The sequence below is a fragment of the Mauremys mutica genome, chromosome 22, assembly GCF_020497125.1.
Source record: "Mauremys mutica isolate MM-2020 ecotype Southern chromosome 22, ASM2049712v1, whole genome shotgun sequence".
NCBI lineage: Eukaryota > Metazoa > Chordata > Testudines > Geoemydidae > Mauremys > Mauremys mutica.
In genome coordinates, this window is record NC_059093.1 from 13058224 (window position 1) to 13082701 (window position 24478).

The following is a 24478-nucleotide window of genomic DNA, read 5'->3' on the forward strand; positions in this document are numbered from 1 at the left end:
CAACAGCGGGGTCCCATTGTACCAGACACATCATAGTTCCTCCCTGAAGAGTTTACATTCTAGCTCTTATTCTATACAGAGCCTAGCACAATGGGGCCCTGATCTCAGCTGTGGTCCTTAGGCACTGCCATAATACAAATAATGAAATGAGGTTATGTCCAAATAGGCAAGCCAGACAACAAGAGGCAGAAAGGAAACATTATCCCCATTTCACAGAGGGGAGACTGAGGCATTGACTTGCCAAAGGTCACAGAGGTGGGACTTGAGCCCATGTTTCCTGAGGCGTCAGGCAGTGCCTAAACCACAAAATTGTCGTCCTACGTTTTCTTAGCATGTTTCCTTGTGACTAATGGAGTTGGAATGATGGGACTATTGTTTAGGGGGGTTTGGAAAGCTTTAAACCTGTTCTTCTTAAAGCACACTCATATACTTGTGTATAAGGGTACCACTGACTGGACCGTCAGTGTGGAAAATAATTTGAAACCACAGTCAATCAAGACTGCCCTCTGGAGGCTGATAATATCATCCTTAGTTCTGTAATTCAGTATAAACATATTTCTTAAACTAACTGAAACAAAAATTTCAAGGCCCTAAACTGACACACATAAATGGAGTAACTCATTATAGTGAGGAGAAATCTGAATGATTCTCTGCAATTTTATGCAAAGGGTTATGTATTTGTAGACTAAATTAACAGCACTTATAAATCAAGGGTGACCTCTGGTGGCCAAATTTACATGATTGAGTATTTAATACACATACACGTATATTGGTGTTTGATACTCACCCACTTATTAGGGCCTGACCTTGAGCAGTACAGGTGCTCATCATGGCCACAATTCTTTTTCACAAGTTAGCTAAAGAAAATGCTAAGCTGTCAACATGTCCAAACTGTAGTTTCACATCTTTATGACCCAGACGGTTTTCACTGAGCACACTAGAAAATAATCTGGTAAGAAACAAATCCTATCCATGGATCTTTTCCTAAAGAGATGTGTTCCTACCAACTGGGTTTTGTTTAAAAGGAAAACTAATCAAATGTATTTCAACCTCGGGCGATACAGTATTTACATAGGCTGGGCCAAATTCTGTTCTCGGTTACTCTGATAGTTTCAGTTGAGTTCCTCTGGGTTTACACCATGCAAGTGAACTCAGAGTCAGGCCCTGTGTACACAAATAATTCACTATCTTCATTTGCACACTTCACTGTCAGCTACAAGCCTGAATGAAAACCTTAGATTCAACATCCTATGACTCCGGATGCCTTGCTGCTTCTTGAGCCAATATTTGCAGTGTAAGGCCTGTTCAAATTGTCCTCCTGTGTGGGAAAAGTTGTCTCCCAGGGCCGATCATTGCTGACACAGTCAGACGGGTGGAATATTGAGGGCCAGCTGCGAATTCAGTAGAGAACACACTTCCAAGCGTTAGTCAAATCAGAGTGATGCTTGCTGGGTGAAGGTAATTTAACCTGGATTGCAAGCAGCTGATCTATGTCTAGCACTGGATGAATGGATGGATAGATCTTGAATTCAGTTGACTAAAGGCTATCCCCCAACCCTTTTTATAACAGTCTGTGTGAGGTGAGAACACACTCTATAAGATACTGACTGTTCCCCTTGCTTGGGAGTTCATAATCTACACTAGCACAAGAGGATAAAACAGCACTGACATCTAGCGGTTGTTTTTGGAGTGGTAGGACTGTATGTACTTAGATGTTGTCACTAGATAGCACAGGGAAGGGGGAGGAGTGAGTGCAAATTAACCAGGGTCAGTGCTGCAAAAAAGAAGTAAACTTCCAAATCAGGCAGGTGACCCAAGACAATGTATCATAGGTGACAGGTGAAAGTGATCAGTAGATACTGGCGGCTTCTCATTGCTACAGAATCATGGGAGCACGTGCAATGGGCCCGATCCTGGAAACAAAACTCCCACAGGAGGCAGCGCCTTAGAATTTGGGTTCTGCGTTTTGAATAGTGGCTTCCCTGAAGTTTCTGTTTCTTAGTCTCCTGGTTCAGTGCAGTGATAGATCCGGGTGTTTGGAGAGGGGGAAGGGGAAAGAGTTTGCAAGCAACTTCATCAAAGGGGCTTTAAACTCGCACTGATTATGAATTAGATGTTTTTATATGCTCAACCCCTCTCATGGAAATTAAAGTCCCAATCCTGCTCTCCTTGAAATCAAAGAGAGCTTTGCCACTGACTTCAGTGAGACTGGCACTGAACCATAAACTCCCATCCTCCGTTAGTGGTTTGTAAAGTGGATCTGAAAGGGTTACAACGAGAAACAAATACTCCAGAGAAGTCAGTGCATTTTGTTTGGCTTTTTTCATCTGCTCCTCAGATCTGTGAAAGGACAATGCCTGACGCCGGAGGTGAAAACCAGGTTTGGTTCTGTTATCCCAAAGCACTCCTTAGAACTCACTTTAACAAGTCCTGAGAGACTTGTATCAGTTATAAGAAACTACGAGCTACTGTTTGCAGACAAAACCACTAATGAAAACCAGGCCAGGGCTGCCTAAAATCTAAGGTATAAATGTGGTCAAAGGCATGGATAAGAAATGAGCTGCATCCTACTGGAAAGATGTCGTGTCCCCCCCTCCCCCCATGCCTTGTGTAGATGTTACTGCCATAGTCAAGCTTCCTGGGGGTCATAACAGGATATAAATTATTCCCAAATTCCCTTCTACCAAACCCTAGTCACATTTCTTTCTACGCACGTTATATGGATGTATGCTAGGGCAGTGAGAGTTGACGAGAAGGATGGCCTATCCTTAAAGAAAAGGAGTCGGTCAGGACGCCTGGGTTCTATTCATTGACTCTCTGCGTGACCCTGTCAGACATCAGCTATCTGTGCCTCGGTTTCTTTAAAATGGGGATGAGAATATCGACCTCGCAAAACAGGATTGTGAGGCGCTAGTCATCAGTGTGCTGAAGTTCTTGGATGAAGGACACCACAGAAGGGCCGTGTCGCAATTGTGAACTTTGCTATTTTTTGGGTTACTTTAAGAAATGTGAAGTGATTCTGAAAGTGACATTCTTCCAGAAAAATTATTATGTAAAAATGGCCTCTTCTAACACCACCCAGCCATGTGCCAGCAGAGTTATACCTGCAGGCTTTAATTACAAAATATATATTTATGGCCTGTATCTGTAATTTTCACTCCATGCATCTGAAGAAGTGCTTAATGCCTAAATAAATCTGTTAGGCTTTAAGGTGCCACTGGACTCCTTGGGTTGGTTTGTTTGTTAAATAAATATACATCTTAGTACTCTGTCCCCTCCGAAGCACAGAGTGTGCATGAGTCCATTCTAGCTCATCTGTCATAAGCAAAAGGATTAGCAGCTCAGATCCAGAAGCAGCCTCCTTATTGTAGATGCTGATGGGTGAGTGAGAGAGGTCCCAGCTTGACTTTCAGATCCCATAGTGAGGTGTCGGAGAACCATTATTTGTAAACTGAGCACGTTTAATACTGAGCCACTGAGAGAGAGGTCACGGATGGATCACCACCATGTTGTTTTTACAGCTCCCTTTAAAAAGACAAGCAGTAATTAGAAACTTAGCCCCTGGGTAGCACTCTATTTAGAGACACTGCTGTGTGTTTACTATATAGGTAGAGATGTGGTTTTTAAATAGAGACCATCAGAGAGAGGGGCAGATGTAAATACTCCTCACACTAAGACATTTGTGTAGGGAAAATATCCTGTAAACCATGATCCTGTCCCCCCTCCTTCCAAGTCTTGGCCATAAAACTTGATTTCCTGGTACCTAGAGCTTCAAAATGCCACATTAGCCTTTCAAATATTTGAAGGGTTAGACTTTAAAACACAGGTTAGATTGGCTGATCTCTGGGGTCTCATGCACTGGAGGAGAAAGGAAGTTCTGGCCCAATCCTGAGCACCTGCAACTCCACTGAGGCTCATGAGAATTGAGGGTGCACGTTGCTAAAATGAGGCCCATTGCCAATAGGGTTGGCTGCAGAAGGAGCACCAGCAATCATGTTCCATAGAATTTTTAATAAGGGGCAGAAGAGAAATGCAAAGCTTTGGTATCTCTGGGGCTAAGTGGGAAAGGGGACTTAGAAGGAAAGAAACAATATATGACAGGGGGGGGCGATTTCCCTCTTGCCTTCACAACAGCTGCTGCCTGGTTCTAAGAACTTTCCCAGCCAAGAACATCGGCTTTCTGTTGGAGCTGTGTTCTGCATTCTCCTTGCTGGGCACATGCTAACAGGTGACTTACCTGCCCCTGCAGCTTCCAGATCTAGGAATCCCACTCGAAGTGGGGATTCACCCACGAAAGCTCATGCTCCAATAAGTCTGTTAGTCTGTAAGGTGCTACAGGACTCTACTACTCCCTAGAAAGACTCTCCGGCATCAAGCTAGCTGTGATTTCTGTTTCTCTACATCATGAGATGGGATAGTTTCAGGAATACCCCTCTCGGTGCACACCACACAAAACAAGGTGGGGAAGGAACAGTGTGGTTTGGGTCATTTTATTCTCATAGGCACACACTAGAAATCTGCTTTACCAGCTAGTCCATAAAACCTGGTCTTTATTTTGGCTTTAGGAAAACAGCGTCGTTCCTACCGTCAGGCTCCAGCTGCTTGTGTGATGTTCTGTTCAGAGACCGCACTCCCTGTGGGACAGTGAGCATTTGCTTCTGGACCACAGGGTGTATTGCCGCTGGCTGATATGGGGGTGGGGGGGGGGTATTGTGGACTACAGAGGAAAACTTGATTCAGCAAGTTTGCCTTCAGCCCTGACGACAATGCTGCCTGAAAAGTAAGGGGCTGATTCTGCTCTCGGCGGCTCTCCTTGCAATCGGTGGGCGCCGATTCAGGCCCCAAGGGTCTGACTCTGACATGGCAATCTGGAGCAACTCCTCTGGAATCAGTGGGGGTGAAACCGGTGTAAGCTGGGGGGGGCAGGGGAGGGTCCACGTCTGATCTCCGTGTAAATCAGGACTAACTCCCCTGGAATCCAGGGGCTTCTTGCTGTGAGAGCGGGCTCTTTGATCTCGGCAGAGGCTGGGCTGAAGGAGTTAATACGGAGCGAGTAAAAGGGTGGGGAGGCGGGGATGCTGGAGTTGACACTTAAACAGGAGAGGCGGGTCCCTCTGGCTCCTGATTGGGCTCCACTTCCATCCAAAACTTTTTTTTTTTCCTTTTTCACTTCTCCTCCTCCTCCTGCGGGTCCCAGGGGAGGGGAAAGTGGAATAGTACGAGATCAAAAATAAACCTCTTATGTCAAACGAGGGGGAAGAAAGTATAAATACTGAGACGTCGGCAGCCTGCTTTGGGGCTGCAAAGGCTTTGGAGGGGCTGCTCCAGGCGAGCTTGGCCAGAAGCGCCTGGGGAAGACAGGCGAGACGCAAACTCTTAGCGAGAGTGCGAAGCCCCCTCCCCAAGCCCCCTCCGGCTCAGCACCTTGCCCAAGCAGCCAGCTGACTTGCAGCTGCTGGGTGTTTGGCTCGCAAAGGTGCAGGGAGCTGGTGCTGGTAATTAAACCAGCCGGCGTTAATCTCTCCCTCTCCTACTGCGTCTGGCTTCACTCCCCAGCGCCGGTCCCACGCCGGCTTGCGGAGCGCGCCCTGCCCTGCCCTGCCGGGGGTGGCACTTGGGTCTCCCGTCGCACTTGGCCGGTTCCAAGCCCGTGGCATCCATGCCCCTTTCCCGTCGGGAGCCGCCCCTGCCTGGCAGGCTGGCACCTGCCTTCCCCCTCCTGCTGCTGGCGCTGGGCGCTGCCCGGGCGCTGCCCCGCCAGCCCGGGGACTCCCAGGAGGTGGTGCCGGTGAGGATCGCAGACCCGCGGGGCGGAGAGCAGGTCTCCTTCTGCCTCTCCGCCTTCAGCCGGGACTTCGTGCTGCAGCTGGCGCCCGATGCCAGCTTCCTCGCCCCCGGGCTGAGGATCCAGCGCCTGGGCCGGCCGGGCCCGCGGGCGGAGGAAGACGAGGCGGGGCTGAGGAAATGCTTCTACTCCGGGACCGTCAACTCGCAGCCCGGCTCGCTGGCGGCCGTCAGCCTGTGCCGGGGCATCCGCGGCTCCTTCCTGGTGGACGGGGCCGAGTACCTGGTCCAGCCCGCGGCCCCCGGGGGCGGCGATCCGCTGCTGCAGCCGCACCGACTCCAGAGGCGGCGGGCGCCCGAGCCTCCCGAGCTCGGGAGCGAGCCGCCCGTGGGGACCAGCCGCCGAGCCAGGCGCTTCGTGTCCGAGGCCCGCTTCGTGGAGACGCTGCTGGTGGCGGACGCGTCCATGGTCCAGTTCTACGGGGAAGAGCTGAAGGTAAGAAGATGCTTCCCCCCAGCCCCTGGCAGGTCCCTCTCCACCCTCCGCGCGTGTCCGCGCCGGTGGGACCCCCCCCCCCGGATCAGCCCAGGCGCGAGTGGGACCCGACACCCGTGGGAATGAGAGGGGGCAGGAGCCAGCCCATCTCTGGTTCCTGGGGGACCCTCCCGATCCGAGATCCGGGCGTGAGCCCCACTGCGGGAGCAGCCACTCTCGGGGGTCGCGCTGACTTGAGGGCGAGGAGCTGCCTCCCCAGGAACCCGGCCTATTGCCTCCCCCTGGAGGGTGTGGAGCTTCGAGGAAACCTGCTGTCTCAGCCCAGAAACCAAGCCCCGGAGTGAGCGCTGCGCTCCGGCTGCTCCCCACAAGGGCTAGAGGCTTCTCGGTCCTGTCTCCACCGAGCAGAAATACCTGGAGCTCAGGGGTGATCCTGAGGGGTTCCGGTTTGGGAGCTGCTGGTGACTGCAAAGGCTCTGCGGCTGGTCCCTCTCCAGGTACCCTGACTGGGTGGCAGGTGGGGAGGGAGAGACCTGAATTCACCTTCTGGTGACCAGGGGGGTTCTAAACATGGCCAGCAGCCCCCGGCTCCCAGGGCGGGTTGTTACCTGTATGGAAACATCCTATGATCAGACAACTAATGGGCTGCTATAGAAATTGGTCTAAAAACCTGAGCCCCTTTCTATAGGGTCTTGGCCCCCCCGGCTGAATTTTGCAGCAGGGAGATATTTCTATGAGAGACTATAGCATGGTCCCCCGCCCCCCTCCAAACAAGTGAATTGTCTTCCATTACACTCTCTGTGCTTTTGGCATAAGGCTGGTTCACTGATGTTCCTAAAGTGCTTTCAGATCCTAAGGGTCACTGAAGTGTGAGTTTGTGACATAGATATCAAATGAAAGAGATGATCCTTGAAGGTGAACATAAGAGCGGCCAGACTGGGTCAGACCAATGGTCCGTCTAGCCCAGTATCCTGTCTTCTGACAGTGGCTTGTGCCAAGTGCCCCAGAGGGAATGAACAGAACAGGGAATCATCAAGTGATCCATCCCCTGTCGCCCATTCCCAGCCCTGGTTATGCCCAGTTAATCTACAGCATCTGTAAGGTGGGCTTTCAAATCTGTAATGAGCATGATCATGTGCATATCCCTCACTGAGGTCCAGCTACGTCCCAAGTGTGATGCATTTTAAAACTCAGCTACTGTTAAGCGATCTTTGTGTGTGTGCGCGCGCACACACACACACACACGTGCAGTGACTTGGGGTGTTTTAACCAGACTAATAGTATTTTCCTTATCTGAGTCATTCAAAGATAGCTGCCTGGGTTTTGATGAAGCTTTGTTGCACTCTTGAGCTGACAAAGGGTGCAGTTTCAGCCTGAAAGGAAAACTGTGGAGACTGTTCTGAGCAGCTGGGTTGATCAGCTAGCGATGGATCTGCCCTCACCCTTAGCTAGTGACAATGCTGTTACAGTTATGGGCTAGTACCTTTCACGTGGCGACAGAGCTAGCCGGGGAAGTAGGAAACGCTGTTGTAGCAGGAGGTGAAGGAAGTGTCTCTGGCCAGTGGAGTGATCCGTGTCTAGGCCTACATCTCACCAAGGAGAAAGTGCTACTTTTCCCCCTGGTTCTGAGGACAGGGTTTGGAGGGGAGAGGGGGAGAAGGAGGTAATATCCCTGTCTCTTGGATATATAGGGAAAATGCTCTGCTGCAAAGCAAAGGGATTAACTGAATTCCCTCTTGCAGCTTTAGACGGTGAGTAATTCAAGCCTCAGCGGAACAATGCCCCAGCCTGCTTGAGGTTAGCCACCTGCTACCAGTTAGCGCAGATCCTCCCTGCACATGAACACACTCATGCCACGAAGCAAACAGACTCCTCCCCGTGCTCCTGCCCTGGGAAACGTTCTCTCTTCTATGGGAGAAGAGGTGTCCTTGGCCCGGTACAAGTCCAGGTCTCATGTGTCCATAGCAGCATACCAATGGCACTGATTGGCCACGTGTTCAGTCTGAATAGAGAGGCAAAGGACTGAGTCGGCTGTGGAGGCTGATCTCCCTTCTCACCCTCCAGGTCGGGACTGGTGCTCTCTGGCAAGGTTCATGCCCTGCCAAGCCTGCTGTATGGACAGAGAGTGTCTGTCTCCAGGGCTCTCAGCCAGGGCCCCCGTCACCAGCACTGTCACTTTTCAAACCCTTGGGCTATAGTCTCTGCCCAAACCCAACATCTACCCACCTGCCCAGCCATCAGCTGCACCATGAGCAATTGTACAAGTGTAAGCACGAAATCCACCTGCTCTTGTCTAAATGTGCTGTATGCCCCCAGACAGCAGAACACAATCTACCCCCGGAAATCCCTGTGTAACTTCCATTAGTGTAATGATAACCGCAATCCCTAGGTCTTATACTGCTTTTTATCTGCAGATCTCATAGTTTTTTTGCAAGGGAGGTCAGTATCGCTCTCCCCTTCTTTAGAGATGGGGAAACCGAGGCACACAGAGGGACATGACTTGCCCAAGTATAGAGGGAAAGGAGACCATGCCTCAGGAGGCAAATATACCCCAGCCGTCACTGGCACCGAGTGGAATCCACACCACTCAGTATATTACCCTGCCACCTGCTTGTGCAGGTATTTGCCATTGTTTTGGTGGCAGGTATTCTGCAGCCGAGGGTGGATCTGGCACTGAAGGCCGGACTGATTCTAGGTTTGTCGTCGTGTTGTTTGAGTGACCCACTCGTGCTTTTAGGTACTAAAGTGACAGACGGTGCAAGAGACTGGCACCAGTGTGTTAAACAGTAACGTCTGTAGGATAGCAGCAGTTGATACTAAATGGCGAATGGTCCATAACCAGCTTGGGTGTGGGGGTGGGGTGTATACACACACATACTGGGGAGGATGTGCAAGAGACAAGACAAGTAGTTCTCGGTACTGAGCTCAGATTGAAGCAGTGGGATTCACGGGTGGGTAAATTGCAGCCAGATGAAACCCATGTGCTGCATTTTGACTGAAGTAAGCAAGCAGCCAGCAGGATTAAGGTGCGGTCTGACCCCTTCCCAAAGGCTTCCCTTCATGTTGTCCCCAGTGGGGCACATTCTCATTCCTGCTCTCTTCAGTTGAGACCTGATCACAGGTGCTGGGGGGGGGGGCTCTGCACCCCCTGGCTGGAAGCGGTTTCCATCATATCCAGGGTTTACGGTTTGATTCAATGGCTCCCAGCACCCCCACTGTACTAATTGTTCCAGCATGCATGGGCCTGATCCTGAGAAGTGCTGAGCATTCCAACTCCCACTGACTTCAGTGGGACTTGAGGGTGCTCAGCAAGACTCTGGTTTTGGCCCTTGTTTGTTGTTGTTTATATAATACCAGTAGGGTGCGCAGTGCTGTGTAGATAGACAAAGTCCCTGCCCCGAAGAGCTTACACTCAAAATAGCAGGAGATCAAGTCCTGTTAGATGCAACATTGTGACCCAAATCGTAAGGTCCTAACTGGTTTGCTCAGTTCTTCATCAGACAAAGTCAGTGAGCGTTCGGAACGCAAGAACCTGAGGTTTGGGGCCCATGGCAAAAAGACTTGGCCTTGGATAAGAATGTCACCCCACCATTGCATTTCCCATCCCAGCCCTGAGAGGGGCCATCAGTGCAGACCATAGTAGTAGTAATGAGGTTTTGCATCTTCCATGTCCTATTTTTGCTTTCAAATGGGCAACAAGTGGCTTGAAAACAGTGGTAGGGTTTGTCCCCAGCTAGTTACTGAAGCTGGTCCTAGCTGTCTACAGACACGCTGATGAAATCAACAGCTCTCTGACCAAATAACTGATCTTGCTGGGTTTCTGTGATCGAGCTCTCACTAGGCAGCTCGCAATGGCACCACGGCCACTGAGCTGCACTTAGAACCGATGGGATGCTGACATGCCAAGGATGTAGCTATGGGACAAATCCAGAAGCTAGTTACCGTGGTTTAAAGGAAAGTGATGCCACCAGAGGGCCATGGAAACAGGCTGCTTCTCAGGCAAGAGATCCCAGGACAGTGTGTAAAAGGGTGGAAGGGGGCCCTCTCCCGATCCACTATTGGAAGTTACCAAGCTGTGTAGTGGGACGGGAGCATAAGCATTAGGGCTTCTCAGGGGGAATATGGCGTAACTCCATTTTCTGCAACTGAGGTTGGATTCTGGCTCATCATCTTTCACAAAAGCAAGACTGAACTTATTTCAGTTATTTCAGGGGAGTTCCTCAGGATTTAGAGATGTAACTCAGAGGAGCATCTGGGGCAAAGCATACCCTAGTAATCCTCATTCAGTTCCCCATCCTGCCCCACCCTCTTCCCCTTCCTACTGATTTCTCTGCTTAATCCCAAAAGGGGAAGGGGAGGGAAATATCATTTTCAAGATGCTTATTTTGCAGGGCAGGATGAAGAGAGGCCTTTTTTTTTTTCCTGGCAGAAAGAAAATGGTCAAAAAAATCAACATTTTTGGGGGAAAAAAATCCCATTCCATTCTAGTGCTGAGTTTACACACGCCAGGGCGGTTATTCCAAATGGTCCCACTCACCGGCTCTATTTCGGCTTCTTGCGTGATCTGTAACAAGAGTTCTGCAGCTGAAACTCCACTGGCAATCCAGGAGGCGGCTCAGAATCCAGCTCACGCTCCCCTAGCTGAACTGGCTTTGCTGAGCTAGTGGGAATGCAAACTTGTTTGCGTCAGTGAGAGCAGCACATTTACATCTGACTGGAAGTTGCACAGGGAGCAAAAATGTTGAGACAGAAGCGACCATATTTACATAGTTATTTTTCTTCCCGTAACAACACTTTAATTACCAAATATTTATTAAAGGTCAAAAGCATTGTTTATAGTAAGAAGCTATTTTCTTACATAAGCTGTAACCGATCAGGCATTGGATATACATAAGAGGAAATGGGAGAGTCAGAGCAGTGTAAGTTATAATCAATTTTATGCTGCTATTAAGGAAGTTCTATCAAAGTTTTATTCATTCCATTCCATTTGCTCCATCCTTCCTCAAGTAGCTCAGCTGTTAGCCTAACTCAGACAGCAAGGGTCTGATCCTGCTCCCTCTTTACACTGGTGTAAACCAGGAATAAGTGTCCTGACCTCAGAGGGGGAGGTGACAGCAGAACCAGGCCCTAAGGCTCTCTATTTCTCATCACTTCTCTGAATAAGATTATTCCAGTGGGCATTTGTTGTTGCACCTATGGGCTTGTTCCTGAGAGGTGCTGAGCACCTCCTGAGCAGTGCTGAGCACTTTCCGCTCAACGGGCCTTGGGAGCGCTCAGCGACTCTCGGGAGGCGCTCAGACCTTCACAAGATGACATAAGCAGTGATGAACAGTGCCTAGATTCTACAGTGATAAATGCAAATAACCGCACCAGGCACACAATGCTCAGCACGGCTCCTCCAGAGACCCCACAGCACTTTACAAAGGTGGGTGAACACCATTAGCACAATAGGGCTTTTTTTTTTAACAGTTGAGGAAACTGAGGCATGGAAAGGACTAGGGCCTAATTATTTCAGAGATGCTGAGCACCCACAATTGCCGCCGACTTCGATGGGGCCTCTGAAAATCAGGCCCAAGGGGAGTGGAGTTAGGCACCCGAAGCAATGGGTGTGTTTGAAAATGATGGTCTCTTTGACTTGCTTAAGGAAGCACAGCTAGTCAGTGCCAGAGTCAGGGTTCAGATGCAAGTCTCCTGACTAGCATGCCCAACTCACTTGAGAGTGACCTCAGCCGGCCTGGTAGGAGCAAGGGCTTTGGCTGTGGGCACAGTGTTGCCAACTCCAAGAGTTTGGTCTTAAAAATCATGAGATTTCAAACAATAATAAATGTTGGGTCCTTTTTCTTTGCCATCTGGTCTCTGAGCCTTCAGGGTGCACTGGGGTCATGCCTTCAAGCTTTTCTCTGTAACTTCCTTTGTTCTTGTCAAAGAAAACTGGGACTCTCTTGGTATCCCCTGACTCCAGCAGCTGGGGCTTGAAGAAAAAGCATCAAATATCACAAGACTCTTGATAAAATAAGCAGTTCTGAGTAAGTCATAAGATCTACCCTTGACTGTAGCGTTTCCTCCATACAGTTGGGATCTGCACTAGAGCTCCATTGGGCCTGGTACAATCTGGTTCCTTTGAGAACAGCCAGTAGCTAAACCACTGGACCCAGTCTGTGGAGCAAGGCTGTATTGCATCGGGTTACAGTCGAATTCCCATCTAGTGCAGACAAGCAGGGCACAGCCTCTACATAGTCCAACTGATCCTCAAAGTGACCTTGCAGGTGAGCTAAACCCAACCAGATCTTGCTGGTAGAGTTGCTTCTAGCAGTTCCCATCTACCAAGTGGCTATTCCAGCTCAGATGAATTTTCTGTGTCCCATAAAGTTTCAGGGTGAAATGTCCAAAGTCTTCTAGGGGAATGAGATGCACAGTTCCTGCTGATTCCAATGGGAACTAGATGTCTGATCCCCTAGGCTTCCTGGGCTTCCATCTAGTGCAGGTCGACAGTTGTAGCTCTCCAAGGAGGAAATGGATATTTGCTTTGCTGCCTTTCTGCCACTCTGTGCTCTCTGGCCACTGTGCTCTCTGGCCGTGACAGCAGATGGCTCCAGATGTGATTGAGATGGAGCTAAGATTGCCTTGTGCCGGCTCTCTCTCCCAGGCTTATGCCAGGATTTTTCACAGTTTGCACAATAGAGTTCAATTAATCCCTTGACAAAAGGAGCCAGCCCTCCTTATCTGATTGCTGGATAAAGGGGGCATTCCGCAATCCGCGGGGGCCATCTCTGAAGGTTCAATTAACGTGGGCTGTTTCCAGCTGCTTTTCACTGCAGCCCTGGAGGAAAAGGAAGAGCAAGAGAAGTGGGTGGCTGAGCACATCAATGCATTGGCTTCTCCACTCCGGGGTTCCTGGTTGGAGTTTCACTTGCACATGGAAGTGAGATAACTTTGGCAGCCTGAACTCTGGGTTCAAGAAGTCCAGGATGAGGTTGAGCAAGGATCTTAAGAGGCATAATCCAGAGAGGGTCAATATATTCTCTCCCCGCACCCCCCAATTTCTGCCCACTGGATGTGGGAATCTTCTCCACTTCCTTTCCTGAACTGCAGCATAATGTTAAACAGCTGCCACAGCTGACCCCAGAGGTGGCTGCTGGCAAAGTGCCTGTTGATTATAAAGCACTTTGGTATGAAAGGCACAGTGTAAGAGATCATTGTGATTACTCTGCATCTCATGCCTAAGGATCTGTGCACAACTCCCACATGCTGAGAAAACAACCTAGCCCGGAATAATTACAGTGGTGGCAAAAGACTAAACAAACGTGACTGTGCTCCTGTCCAAAGCTCCCTCAGAAAACAGACATTGCTTCATCTCTCTGATTTGGTGTGTCTAGCAGGTTAGAAGATGGGGACGAGGCATCAGGATTCCTGGGTTCTACTTCTGGGATGGAGTGTGTTCTTGTAGTGAGAGCACGGAACTTTGGAGTCAGCCCGCCTGGGTTCTATTCCTAGCTCTGTCGCTATCAAGCTGCATCACCTTGGCCAAGTCACTTTAACCCTTCTGTGCCTCAGTTTGCCCACCTGTAAAATGGGGATAATGATATTTGCTGACAGCAATGGGCGGTGGGTCAGCTGATCAGGAAAGGGCTGTGGTGACTGAAATGCTGTCATCTCAAAGGAGAAGGAAAGCAGGTTGGATTCCAGGCCCAGCTGTACTGACCCTGAGCCACCTCCCCTAGGCCTCTTGGTCAGGTTACGGGGTGGGGGGGTGTATGAAGAACACACTCTGAGCAGAGGATAAGAACATCGGAGCATCCCCAACTCCTTAAGCATGGAACAATCAGTGAGGAGGGAAGGAAAGGAGAGTGGAGGAAGAGAGAGAGAGTAGGAAAGGAGGGAGGAGAGGAGCTGGAGAAGAAAGAGGACTGTGAGGAATATGAGCAGGGCAGCAAGCAGGAGGACTGGCCAGGGTTCACATTGCCTCCTGGCCCCGTGCTGCCCACAACTTACTTTGGCTGCAGCCTGGCTTTGTGCTAGGAAATTCCTGGCTCGGCCATCTAACTGCCGAAGGAGGTGTTGCGTGAGAGGCAGGAGCCAAGGCCCTGGCAGAAACGCCAAGAGCTCCCAGAGACTTTGGTAAACATTGAGGAGGCTGCCTCGCTCCCCACCCGCCAGGGATTCCAGCTGGGGCTGGAACATCCTTCTGGTTCCCGCTAGCCTGTATCATTAGGGAACAGGAGCTGATACTGAGCCATCTCCTGAGGAGCTCCACTCCAGTCCCGTGGCTCCACACTGCACACACCAACCGATTAAGGTCCTGACAACCAGCAGGGAGTGAGTTTTGCTTTGCAGCTGTAGGGACAAACGCTCGGGGAACAAGTTCCACACAAAATCTGGCTGCATAGTATCAGATCAGTGCTTGCTGCTGGGGGGGGCTTTTAAAGGTCCTTTTCAGAGCTCGTCAGTCCTAAAAACTGACCACCTGTCTTCTTCCCGTGGTCTGTTGGCATACAGAATGCCCTGGACTATTTCCCCTCCAATAAATGCTGTCTTCTAAGGAGAAAAATCACAGCCGGTTAGGATGTTTGGCTTAAAAAGCGACCCTCCAATAGCAAATCAGAATGCGGGTCCTACAATAACACATCAAACTGGGGGGTGTCCTACAGAAATAACCCAACCGTAAAAAACCAGGTTGAGTGGGTTTGTATCCTACTGAAACAACCCTACAGCAACGGCTGTGTGTGTGTGTGTGTGTGTACAGTTTCATTCATTTTTTTTACCCTTCCCCCCGACAATATTCAGCGGACTGTGCAGCTTCAGATAAATAAGTGTGCAGAGAGGCATTTCGCAAGACTCTTTAGTCACATGAAATCCTTAGATGTGATCAAATTAAACCTAACCACTTACGTTCTTATCTCTCATCTTATCTCCTTCTCCCTGTGTTGTGCTGTACGCAGTCTCATGATCTGTAATGGTTTGTGCTTTTCACCTCAGTCAGCTGCAGAGCTGCTGGCCTGACCAATGGGGCACGTGGGTTCCTTGCTGGAAAGGCAACTCATTTGCTTTGTAACTCAGCTGAGCAGGAGCTGTTAATACTACCGGAGCACCATAATACCTAATAATAATTAATATCTAGGCTTCCACAGTACATCAGCCATAGATCTTCAAGTGCCTCATTAGGGATATTAAGAAACATCATTCCCAGAGGGAAACTGAGGCACCACTTAACTTCCTAAATCTGATGTGTCTGCTACTGAGGGTCACTGAGTGGCATTTTCTGATGTGTTCCCCAGTCTGTTTTTCCTTTTGGGGGGAATTGGATGGAATTTGGTTTTCTCGCAATAGCAATCAGCAGAGAATCACAACTCCACAACCACTACAGGAGAGGTGGAAAGTTACCGGGAGCTTCATCAAACAGTGGAAACGTACCACTTTATTCCAGTATGTGCCAAATCCTGTTGCATCTGCCCAGGCAGCTGTGCCAATGCACTGGGTGAAAAGGAAGGATTCCTCTCTCTTTCCTCTGAGAATTTGATAGTGATCCAGATTTATCTCCCCAGATTGGAACCTGCCCCTCCAGTTTTAATTCTAGGTCAGATCCAGGACTGGAAAAGGACCAATTGTCTTTATGTGGGTGAACATAAAGATGTGGGTGAACTCTCGAGAGCAGGTTTTTTTGACAAGATGGCAGAAATCTCACAAGAATACTCCTGATCCCACAATGCCATTCAAGGTGGCAAAAATCGTCTCGTGAGATTTTTAACCTCATCAGATCTGATCCCATCAGCCTTGATTCCACCCTTTTCCTAAATCTAACCCTGCTTCTTCGGCAGCAGGGACACCACGAAGGGGAATTCATGGAGATCCAATGACAGAGAGAGGCTAAATCTCCCTCAGGACGATTTTCATTAATACAGAGGCCGGTAGGGTTGGGGTGACAGAAAGGAAAGTGGACAAGCAGGATCAAACAACTTCAAATGTTGTCTTCGGCTGTGAAAACACAGTGATTGGCCTCTGCAGAACCCCTCAGATTACAACATGTTTCTGAACGGGTTCTGCTGGTCAAATGGACTTTCTGCAGGTGGCTTGCTTCTCGCCCAAGAGCAGCCAGGTTCCTATCACAGGCCAGCGGAAGCCCTTGCTCGCATGCTGAAACAGAATGCACTGCACAGGCAGAGCGCTGGTATAAATAGACACCAGATGGTGGAACAAGTGAATTTGACCTTTTAATCTTCACTAAATAGCTGTTTGTTTGGTTCACTTTCCATCTTTGCCTTCCAGTTCTTTTCTATGTTTGCAGATACAGGCAGGAAATAAGATTTTAACCCTAGCCCCACTGTGAGGTCTGCCAAACCAGCCTACCCACCAGAGTATGCTCCAGTATCCTGCATCTTTGGGCTCCGAAAAGATCTCATAGCACTCTTTGCAAGAACTGAAATGTAAACCCAGGTGTCTGGGCCATTTCAATATAGATAATTATTTTCAGACCCTTCAAAATTCTCATTCTGGTTCCAGTCTCCTTTGTTACCTCATCCCCCTCCCGCCAAATGATCGCTATATTCTACTAAGCAGCTATCATATTCCACCCCAGAGACAGCTGCATTTCAGTGGTGGGTGATGTGAACCCCTGGATGGTTTGCATATGCATTCAAGTGCTTCGGGGAGCCTTCTGCTTTAAATTAGAGGTCATTATGCCAACTTCAACCCCAGTCTTGTGAAATATGGAGTCCTCTTCAGATGAATTATTCCACAGCTCTGTGGCCTTTTTATTAGGGTGCCCATTTTGACTTTACCTTGAGGCAGAGATAAAGAATTCTCACGTTTCCCCTGGTACAGTAACAGTAGGACTTTGCAAGTTGCACAGCCTTGTGTATGCTTCTTGCCCCAATAGTGAATTCTTTGCTGCACCTGCTCTATGCTTTGCAACTGTATGTCGCATTATGGAATTCTGGTCAGTCTGAATAAACAGGTCTAGTGAGTGCGCCCCTCACTCGTTCTGGTGCCTGCTATAATGTAATGGACTGAATCTGACTAACGTGCATATTGCTAAAATTAGACAGCTGTTCGTGTGGCTAGTCTGTGATAGGATAATATGTTGCAGAATGATTTAAGATAACTAGGAATGTCCTGCTTATATGACATTGGTTCAAGATGCCCCCAGTGGACCAATTAGTCTTTCAGAAGAGACATAAATCCAAGCTCCTGACCGCATTTTGCTAATTAGGAGTGGCACTTTTCATAAGAATAGGGATACGCTGACTGCAGTGTGTCAGCCACATTTCCATTTAGTTAATTATGTTCCACTTCCTGAATCTTGCTGCTCCCTGCAGTTGCAGTTGATTGTGGTATTCTTCACTTCACACCCTTCGGTATTGTGCAGCGTTGCTGTTAAACACCTCTCTCATTCCACCCCAGAGGTGGCTGCATTATCAGCAATGACTGATCTCCACACACAGTCTGTGAAGTGCCTGGGTATCCTTGGGGATGAAAGTCATTTTGTACATCATTAATATATGAAAGTCGCAAAGTGCATCAGAGGCTCCGTGTTGTGACAAGACCTCCGATCCACTGAATGTTGGGATGCTAGCGAGATGCCCATCATGGCCACTGATTTACATGTTTGCATTGGTGAGTCTTACTAATTTTCTAAGCAAATGGTGCTTCTGCTCCTCCCATGCAAATCACTGGCCCAGAAAGGCTGTGAGTGTTGCGAGCTGTTTATTCCCCACTGAGGGAAAGAACTTGGTGCGTTCCATACTACAGGATACTGTTCACTCCAGCTAGAGCTGAGATTGTTAAACTCACAGGGCCAAATTCTGGTCTCAGCTGCTGGTGTAAATCTGTAGCAGCTCTGCTGACTTCTGAGCTGCTCTGGATTGGCACAGGTGTAAGAGGGCAACATTCAGTCCTTATGTCTGAATCTAATCTAATTAAATAATTATGCTAAAGTCACTGAGGTGAGACCGCAAAGTGTAATTTGCCTGGGATGAGAGAAGCAGCGTTCTCTTTCTCAGTACTCATGCTGTTGTGTAATGATTGCATTTTTTTCTCATGAATATCATTCCGTGAGATGATGCCAAACAGAGGAGGAATTTCAACGCGCCGATAAGATGTTTACATCAACCTAAACATTGCTGGAGCATTTGACGTATTCGGTAACCTCTGGTTCGCCTGTTCGCCCAAGCAGAAGGAACCCCTGAGTGAATGCTTGGCAGCTTGCATAAGTGCTATAGGAACAAATCCCATTCACAAATAATAACACCGGAGTATAACGCCCACACATGGTTTAGACTAAAGTACCGCAGCACTTGGGGCTTGCTGGAACAAACTCGGCTATTTCCTGCTATGCTCGTACCTCCTAGGAATCTCTGAGCCAGGAGTGCTGACCACCCTTCAGGAATGGAGAATGTGTTTAAAGAGCACATAATTTGAAGCTGAGTGTAAAGACCAGCAAATACTCCACCATACAGTAGAGTGAAGACTTGGGGCCAGATCCTCAGTTAGTGAAAATTGGTGTTGCTCTATTAAAGTCGACAGAATTACATTGATTTTACCTCTGCTTCCCCCCTCCCCCCATATTCGTACTTAAAGATTTTGTATCTTTAAAATGCTTGCAAAGTATGTGTCTTTCCCCTTCTAGTGGCTGTTCCACATAGGGGTTAACAACCTGCTACTGCTGCTAGCTAAGAGAGTTCTTGCTATACCTCAACTGGCAGAGGCCTGTAGTTTGGAGCTGAAGGCTCTCGGGTCAAACCCTGCTGACCACATAGATATGCGGGTGTTACATACACAGCACTGAGATGGAAAATGTATAGTTTAAGTGGTTACATTCTGGTTGGTTCCTGGCTATAGAGGACTGGGGTTGGAAAATGAGGACATGGTTCATGCTACAATTGAGGATGCACAAACACATCCCTCAGATCATTGACATCCTTCTCCTGAGCAGCTGCAGACGGCAGTACGTTATTTGCAATACAGAGGATCAGCAGTGCTCCAAGCTATAACAAAAGGTAATACAGACAAAGACTGAGATACAGATCCCCTAGATTGAGGTGTGATTTTCCCCTGCCTTGCACCTTGAGTTGTAATTTAAACCAGTACAGAGCAGGTGTAAGAATTTTACGCCCACTCTGGGCTGGCGTAAATGACTGCCCAAGGAACGGGGCAGTGGAAAAGGTGGCCCGTGGATCGTATTGAGGATGCTGTCTGCTAGGGGTCCATTTTAGACGCTGTAGGAGTGATCACAAAGGTTGTATTGCTTCGTCCCTAGTGCCCAGGACTTAATAAAACCCTAAGGAGTGGCCCCTGCGAGAGAACAGAAAGTGGCAGACTTCACACTGCATACTTTGGGCCCAGAAGTTTCCCCTCCACAAGGTTTAACCCTGGTTGTCCGTCTGCCTTTCTTGTTTCAGAACCACATTCTGACCTTGATGTCAGTGGCTGCTCGGATCTACCAGCACCCTAGCCTAAAGAACTCCGTCAGCTTGGTGGTGGTGAAGGTGCTGGTTGTGGAGGATGAGAAGGCTGGGCCGGAAGTGTCTGACAACGGAGGGCTCACACTGCGCAACTTTTGCAACTGGCAACAGAGCTTCAACCCCGCTAGTGACCGTCACCCAGAGCACTACGACACTGCTGTCCTGCTGACTAGACAGGTCTGTAGTCTCAGCCACTGAGAGACCAGATTCCATATGGGATTTACCTTGGGCATGGCCTGGAGCATAGAGGGAGATAAGGAGGGGGCAGAATTATACCCCTCCAGTCCAATACTCTAACAGTGCTAGGTGCTGTGCATACCTATTAAAAGAGGGTCCTTTCTCCAAAGCTCTTACATTCTAAATAGAATGCAGACTCTTATTCCCATATCAGTGATGGGGAACTGAGACCCAGAGAGATGACATGACTTTGTCCGAGGTAACCCCGGGGCACTGAGGCAGAGCTGGGATCTCCTGATTTAAGCTAGATCTCCTGATTCCCACTCTAGTGCTTACCCATACATCCGTCCTTCCTCTCCATGAAATATGTTCATTCTGGTCCATCGTCAGGTGCCCAGCAACGGCATGGGAACTTTAGAGAAAAGGAAGAGATGCAAACTGCTTGGAAACCCACTGACCTACAGATCCCATAACCGTGAATTTCAGAAAACCAGCTGCTCGAGGAACCTCACTTAGTAGTCAGTTAATAGGCCACATCTTGTCTGTCTTATTTTCATATCACAGAACCATGGGATTTATAGACAGCAATGATCTAGGAGTTCATTTTGTCTATGCCTCAAGCATGAGAGAACTTGGTAGATTTTGAGTCTAACGTGCAGTACCATCTCCTGGCACAAACGTACAGATGTAGACAGTTCTTTCAGCAATCTATGTAGCAAGACATAGGTTAACATACAAGGAAAAGTTAGACGTGGGAATAGACCCCAGGGCTCCTGCAGTCCCAGGGAGTGGCATGCTAACGGAACGATCGATAGATCCCTGGTTAGCCATATACCTACAAATCCATACAGGCCATGCATCCGTGGAATCACATGGGGACCCATGCTTTCTCTAACTATATTTCCTCTGGCTCCGTTTTCAAACACAGGACTTCTGTGGGCACCAGAGCTGCGACACCCTGGGAGTGGCTGACATCGGCACCATGTGCGACCCCAACAAAAGCTGCTCTGTGATTGAAGATGAGGGTCTCCAGGCTGCCTACACTCTGGCTCATGAACTAGGTAACTCCTTTTGTACGGCACGCACTGGAGGAATAGCCAGCCGGACCACTGCCGCAGAATCCACGGCAGGGTCTTTATAGTGCCAGCATCTCGGCTCTGAAGTCTCTCTCAAGTCAGGGGGTCTGGCAGGGGGCAGTTTAAACTGGAGGGCCAGATCCTCAGCTGGTGTAAACTCACACAGCACCATTGTAAACTGGCGTAGCTCCATTGACTTCAATTATTATTATAAATGATGTTTATTATATTAGTGTCAAAGGGCCAATCAAGATCAGGGCCCAACTGTGACAGGTACTGCTCAGAGTGTGGATAGTCCCTGTCCCAAAGAGTTTATCAGCTCAATAGACCAGGCAGACCCAGGGTGGGGGCAGAGGTAATACGCCCAAACAGAGTGAACAGGATGATAGCACCAAACGTCTTTTGTTTTTCCCCAGCAGTCAAGCTCTGCCAGGTTACACTAGCTGAGGATCTGGTGCAAGCACTCCAAACCCTTTTCTTTTTATTCACTGTGGTCCTTTGCACCTACTCAGACTGGTCTGGGTCCAACCCGTGAGATCAGCTCCCACTGTGTAATTCATATACAGTGGGGGGAAAAGATATTGTTGAGCTTTGTTACTGAGTCTGGTTGGTCACATTTTGCCACTTGAGATATGATGATTGGCTCGATTGCTCCTGGGGCAGCAGGCACAGAAAATACAGGTGTCACCTCTACGTTAATGGATGGAGTTGCGGACAGTGGAATCTCCACCTCGCAAGCAAGCATCTTATTGAACATCCATTTCTTGTGGCGGCACCTGCTTTTGCCTGCCCCTGGCTTATGCCTGTCCTAGGTGAGGTGCTCCGTTTGGGACTCTCCTGGAAGACGATGGGGGTTCCCCGTTCAAACCCGTGACAAGGCTGTCAACCTGAGAAGGGCGGGAAGTGTCAGAGGCCGGGCGGGGTGTGCTCGGAGAGGATGTAGGCTGGTGAGGATGGGAGGAGGGAGGAAGACGGCTTGCTAACGCTCAGGCTCTCTCCTCTTCCAGGACACGTGCTCAGCATGCCCCATGACGATTCCAAGACCTGTGAGAGGCTCTTTGGGCCCCTGGGAAAACACCACATGATGGCTCCTTTCTTTGTCCACTTGAACAAGACCCTGCCCTGGTCCCCCTGCAGTGCCATGTACCTCACAGAGTTTCTGGACGGGGGACATGGTAGGAATCAATTCAGTACCCATTGGATGGCTGGGGTTGTTCCAAACCACGAGGACCCAAGCCAGCACAGGTCCTCCAGGGCCAGATTTTCAAATGTATTTAGGCACCTAACCTGCTGTGGCACTTTTGACAATCCCATTCGACCCCATCTGCCTCCTTAGGTGCCTATATGCCATTGACAATATGGCCCTATTGATATCCCTGCCTCCTGTTCAGCTGGGTGCAAACTTCAGCTCTAATGGCTCTTAGGCCAGCCCAAGCACCGTGGCAAGTTGGAACGCACAAGCTGTGAAAGGGAGGCAGTGGGCCCTGGCTAATGTCTTAGCCAGGCAAAGCCTGAATAGGTCAGAGGCCCCCAAGTGCCCATATCAGTCTTTAACCCACCTGCTTGGCCTATAAACTCTCCGTCACAGACACTGGGCACTGGAGCGTCCCCGGTGCACTTTCCTCACTGCTCGTCTCTCTTTAACATCCCGCACCACAGGGGTTATGATAGGGAAGCAGAGGTGCTGGGGCAGCTTCATGCAGCCAGTAGCAGCTGAGGAATTGCTTCACTGGGGGATCCTGACGGCTTAGACATGACGCCCACTGATCAGGGACAGCGTAGGGGTAATAAAGTCAACTCTGCCGGACAGAACGAGATAATGGAGCTGGCCCCTAGGAGCCCAGGGCTATGCCTTAGGTGAATGGTAAACGACTTTATTTCACTCTGCTTTGCCCTGTTCACTGACCAGGTGACTGTCTGCTTGACGCTCCAGCTGAACCCATCGTCCTCCCCACAGACCTTCCAGGCCAACTCGCCATGTATGACCTGGACCGCCAGTGCCAGCAGATCTTCGGCAAGGAGTTCCGGCACTGCCCAAACACCACGGACGAGGACGTCTGTGCGCAGCTGTGGTGCAGAATGGACGCCAGGGAGCCCCTGTGTCACACCAAAAATGGCAGCTTGCCGTGGGCAGACGGTACGCCCTGTGGAGCGGGCAGGCTGTGCTGGGATGGCAGCTGCGTGGCACAAGATGCGAGGAAGCCCCAGGTAACAGAATGGCTGATGGGAAAGAGATGATCTGTCTCTACCCGGGTGAAAGAACTATTCACCAAGAATGCGGCTGAAGAGCCGGGCCCTCTGGCATCTGCCCATGATATTCCTCTCCACCATCATCTTTAAAAGCAATTGAGCTTTAGGCGTTGCCCAGCCTTGAAGGCCATATTATCATTATTATGTGTATTGTGGTAGCAGTAGGAGCCCAAGTCATGGCCCACGACCCCACTGCGCTAGGTGCTGTACAAACACAGAACAAAAAGACAGCATCTGCCGCAAACAGTTTGCCATCTAAGTAGAGTTAATACTTAGCACTTGCATACATGATTCCTCCTAAGAGCCAGGGAAGTCTCGTTAACCCCAGATGTGGAAACTGAGGCAGAGAGCTGACATGACACCCCCCAAGGCCACATGGCAATTCACTAGCAGAGATGGGATTAAAACCTTGAAGTCCTGACTCCCAGCCTTGTGCTCAGACCGCTATTTCCTCATTGCCTACATCCAAGGAGGGTGAACTCAAACACCAAGCAATTTCTGCCTGGCTCTCGAGGAAGAGACAGGATGAGCAAATACTCTGGGCGTGAGTGTTAACTGCTGATAGGGTCAATGGCCCCGATCCTGCAATCAAATCTGCTAATGCAGATCCCCGTGGACAGGGCCGGCTCCAGGGTTTCTGCTGCCCCAAGCAGCCCAAAAAAAAAAAAAAAAAGCTGCAGCAGCGCGATCGCGCCGCTCCACTCTTCGGCGGCAATTCGGCAGCAGGTCCTTCGCTCCCGGAGGGACTGAGGGACCCGCCGCCGAATTGCCGCCCAAGACCCGGACATACCACCCTTATAGCGGCCAGAGTGCCGCCCCTTGGTATTGGCCGCCTCAAGCACCTGCTTCTTTAGCTGGTGCCTGGAGCCGGCCCTGCCTGTGGATCAGGTTTATGCCGATTAGAACTGGGCTCCTAGACGGCTGGCAATTTATAAATGAAGCACCTCATGTTACAAAATTGGCAGGGGTGTGGGCGCAGTTCCCTTATCCTCGTCCATCCTAACCTGTATCCAGGAAGGGCCCATATCTTTTGATTTGCCTGGGGGCGGGGGTTGTGAATATCTCCTTTGATAGCATGTTTTTTTTATTTCAGCCTGTGCTGGACAAGGCCAGCTCATAGATTAACTCTGCAGTGAATTTCATTATGGTTTACGCTGGTCTGAACTAGACTGAGCAGATTGTCCTTGTGCCTTTGAGTCATTTTCTCAATGTACATGGAGATCAACTACTTCTGAATC

The 24478-nt window shown here is 49.5% G+C and overlaps 1 protein-coding gene across 1 annotated transcript in view; it reads left to right on the forward strand.

Moving 5' to 3' along the window:
* Positions 1–5099: 5099 nt before the first annotated feature.
* ADAMTS8 (ADAM metallopeptidase with thrombospondin type 1 motif 8) overlaps positions 5100–24478 on the forward strand; it is a 31417-nt gene continuing 12038 nt past the window's right edge. The window contains exons 1-5 of the mRNA XM_044997256.1: positions 5100–6280; positions 19675–19914; positions 20843–20975; positions 21998–22165; positions 22900–23198. Of these exons, the coding sequence (XP_044853191.1) occupies positions 5660–6280; positions 19675–19914; positions 20843–20975; positions 21998–22165; positions 22900–23198 (1461 nt within the window). The 5' untranslated portion in view covers positions 5100–5659. The remainder of the gene's footprint in view (positions 6281–19674; positions 19915–20842; positions 20976–21997; positions 22166–22899; positions 23199–24478) is intronic.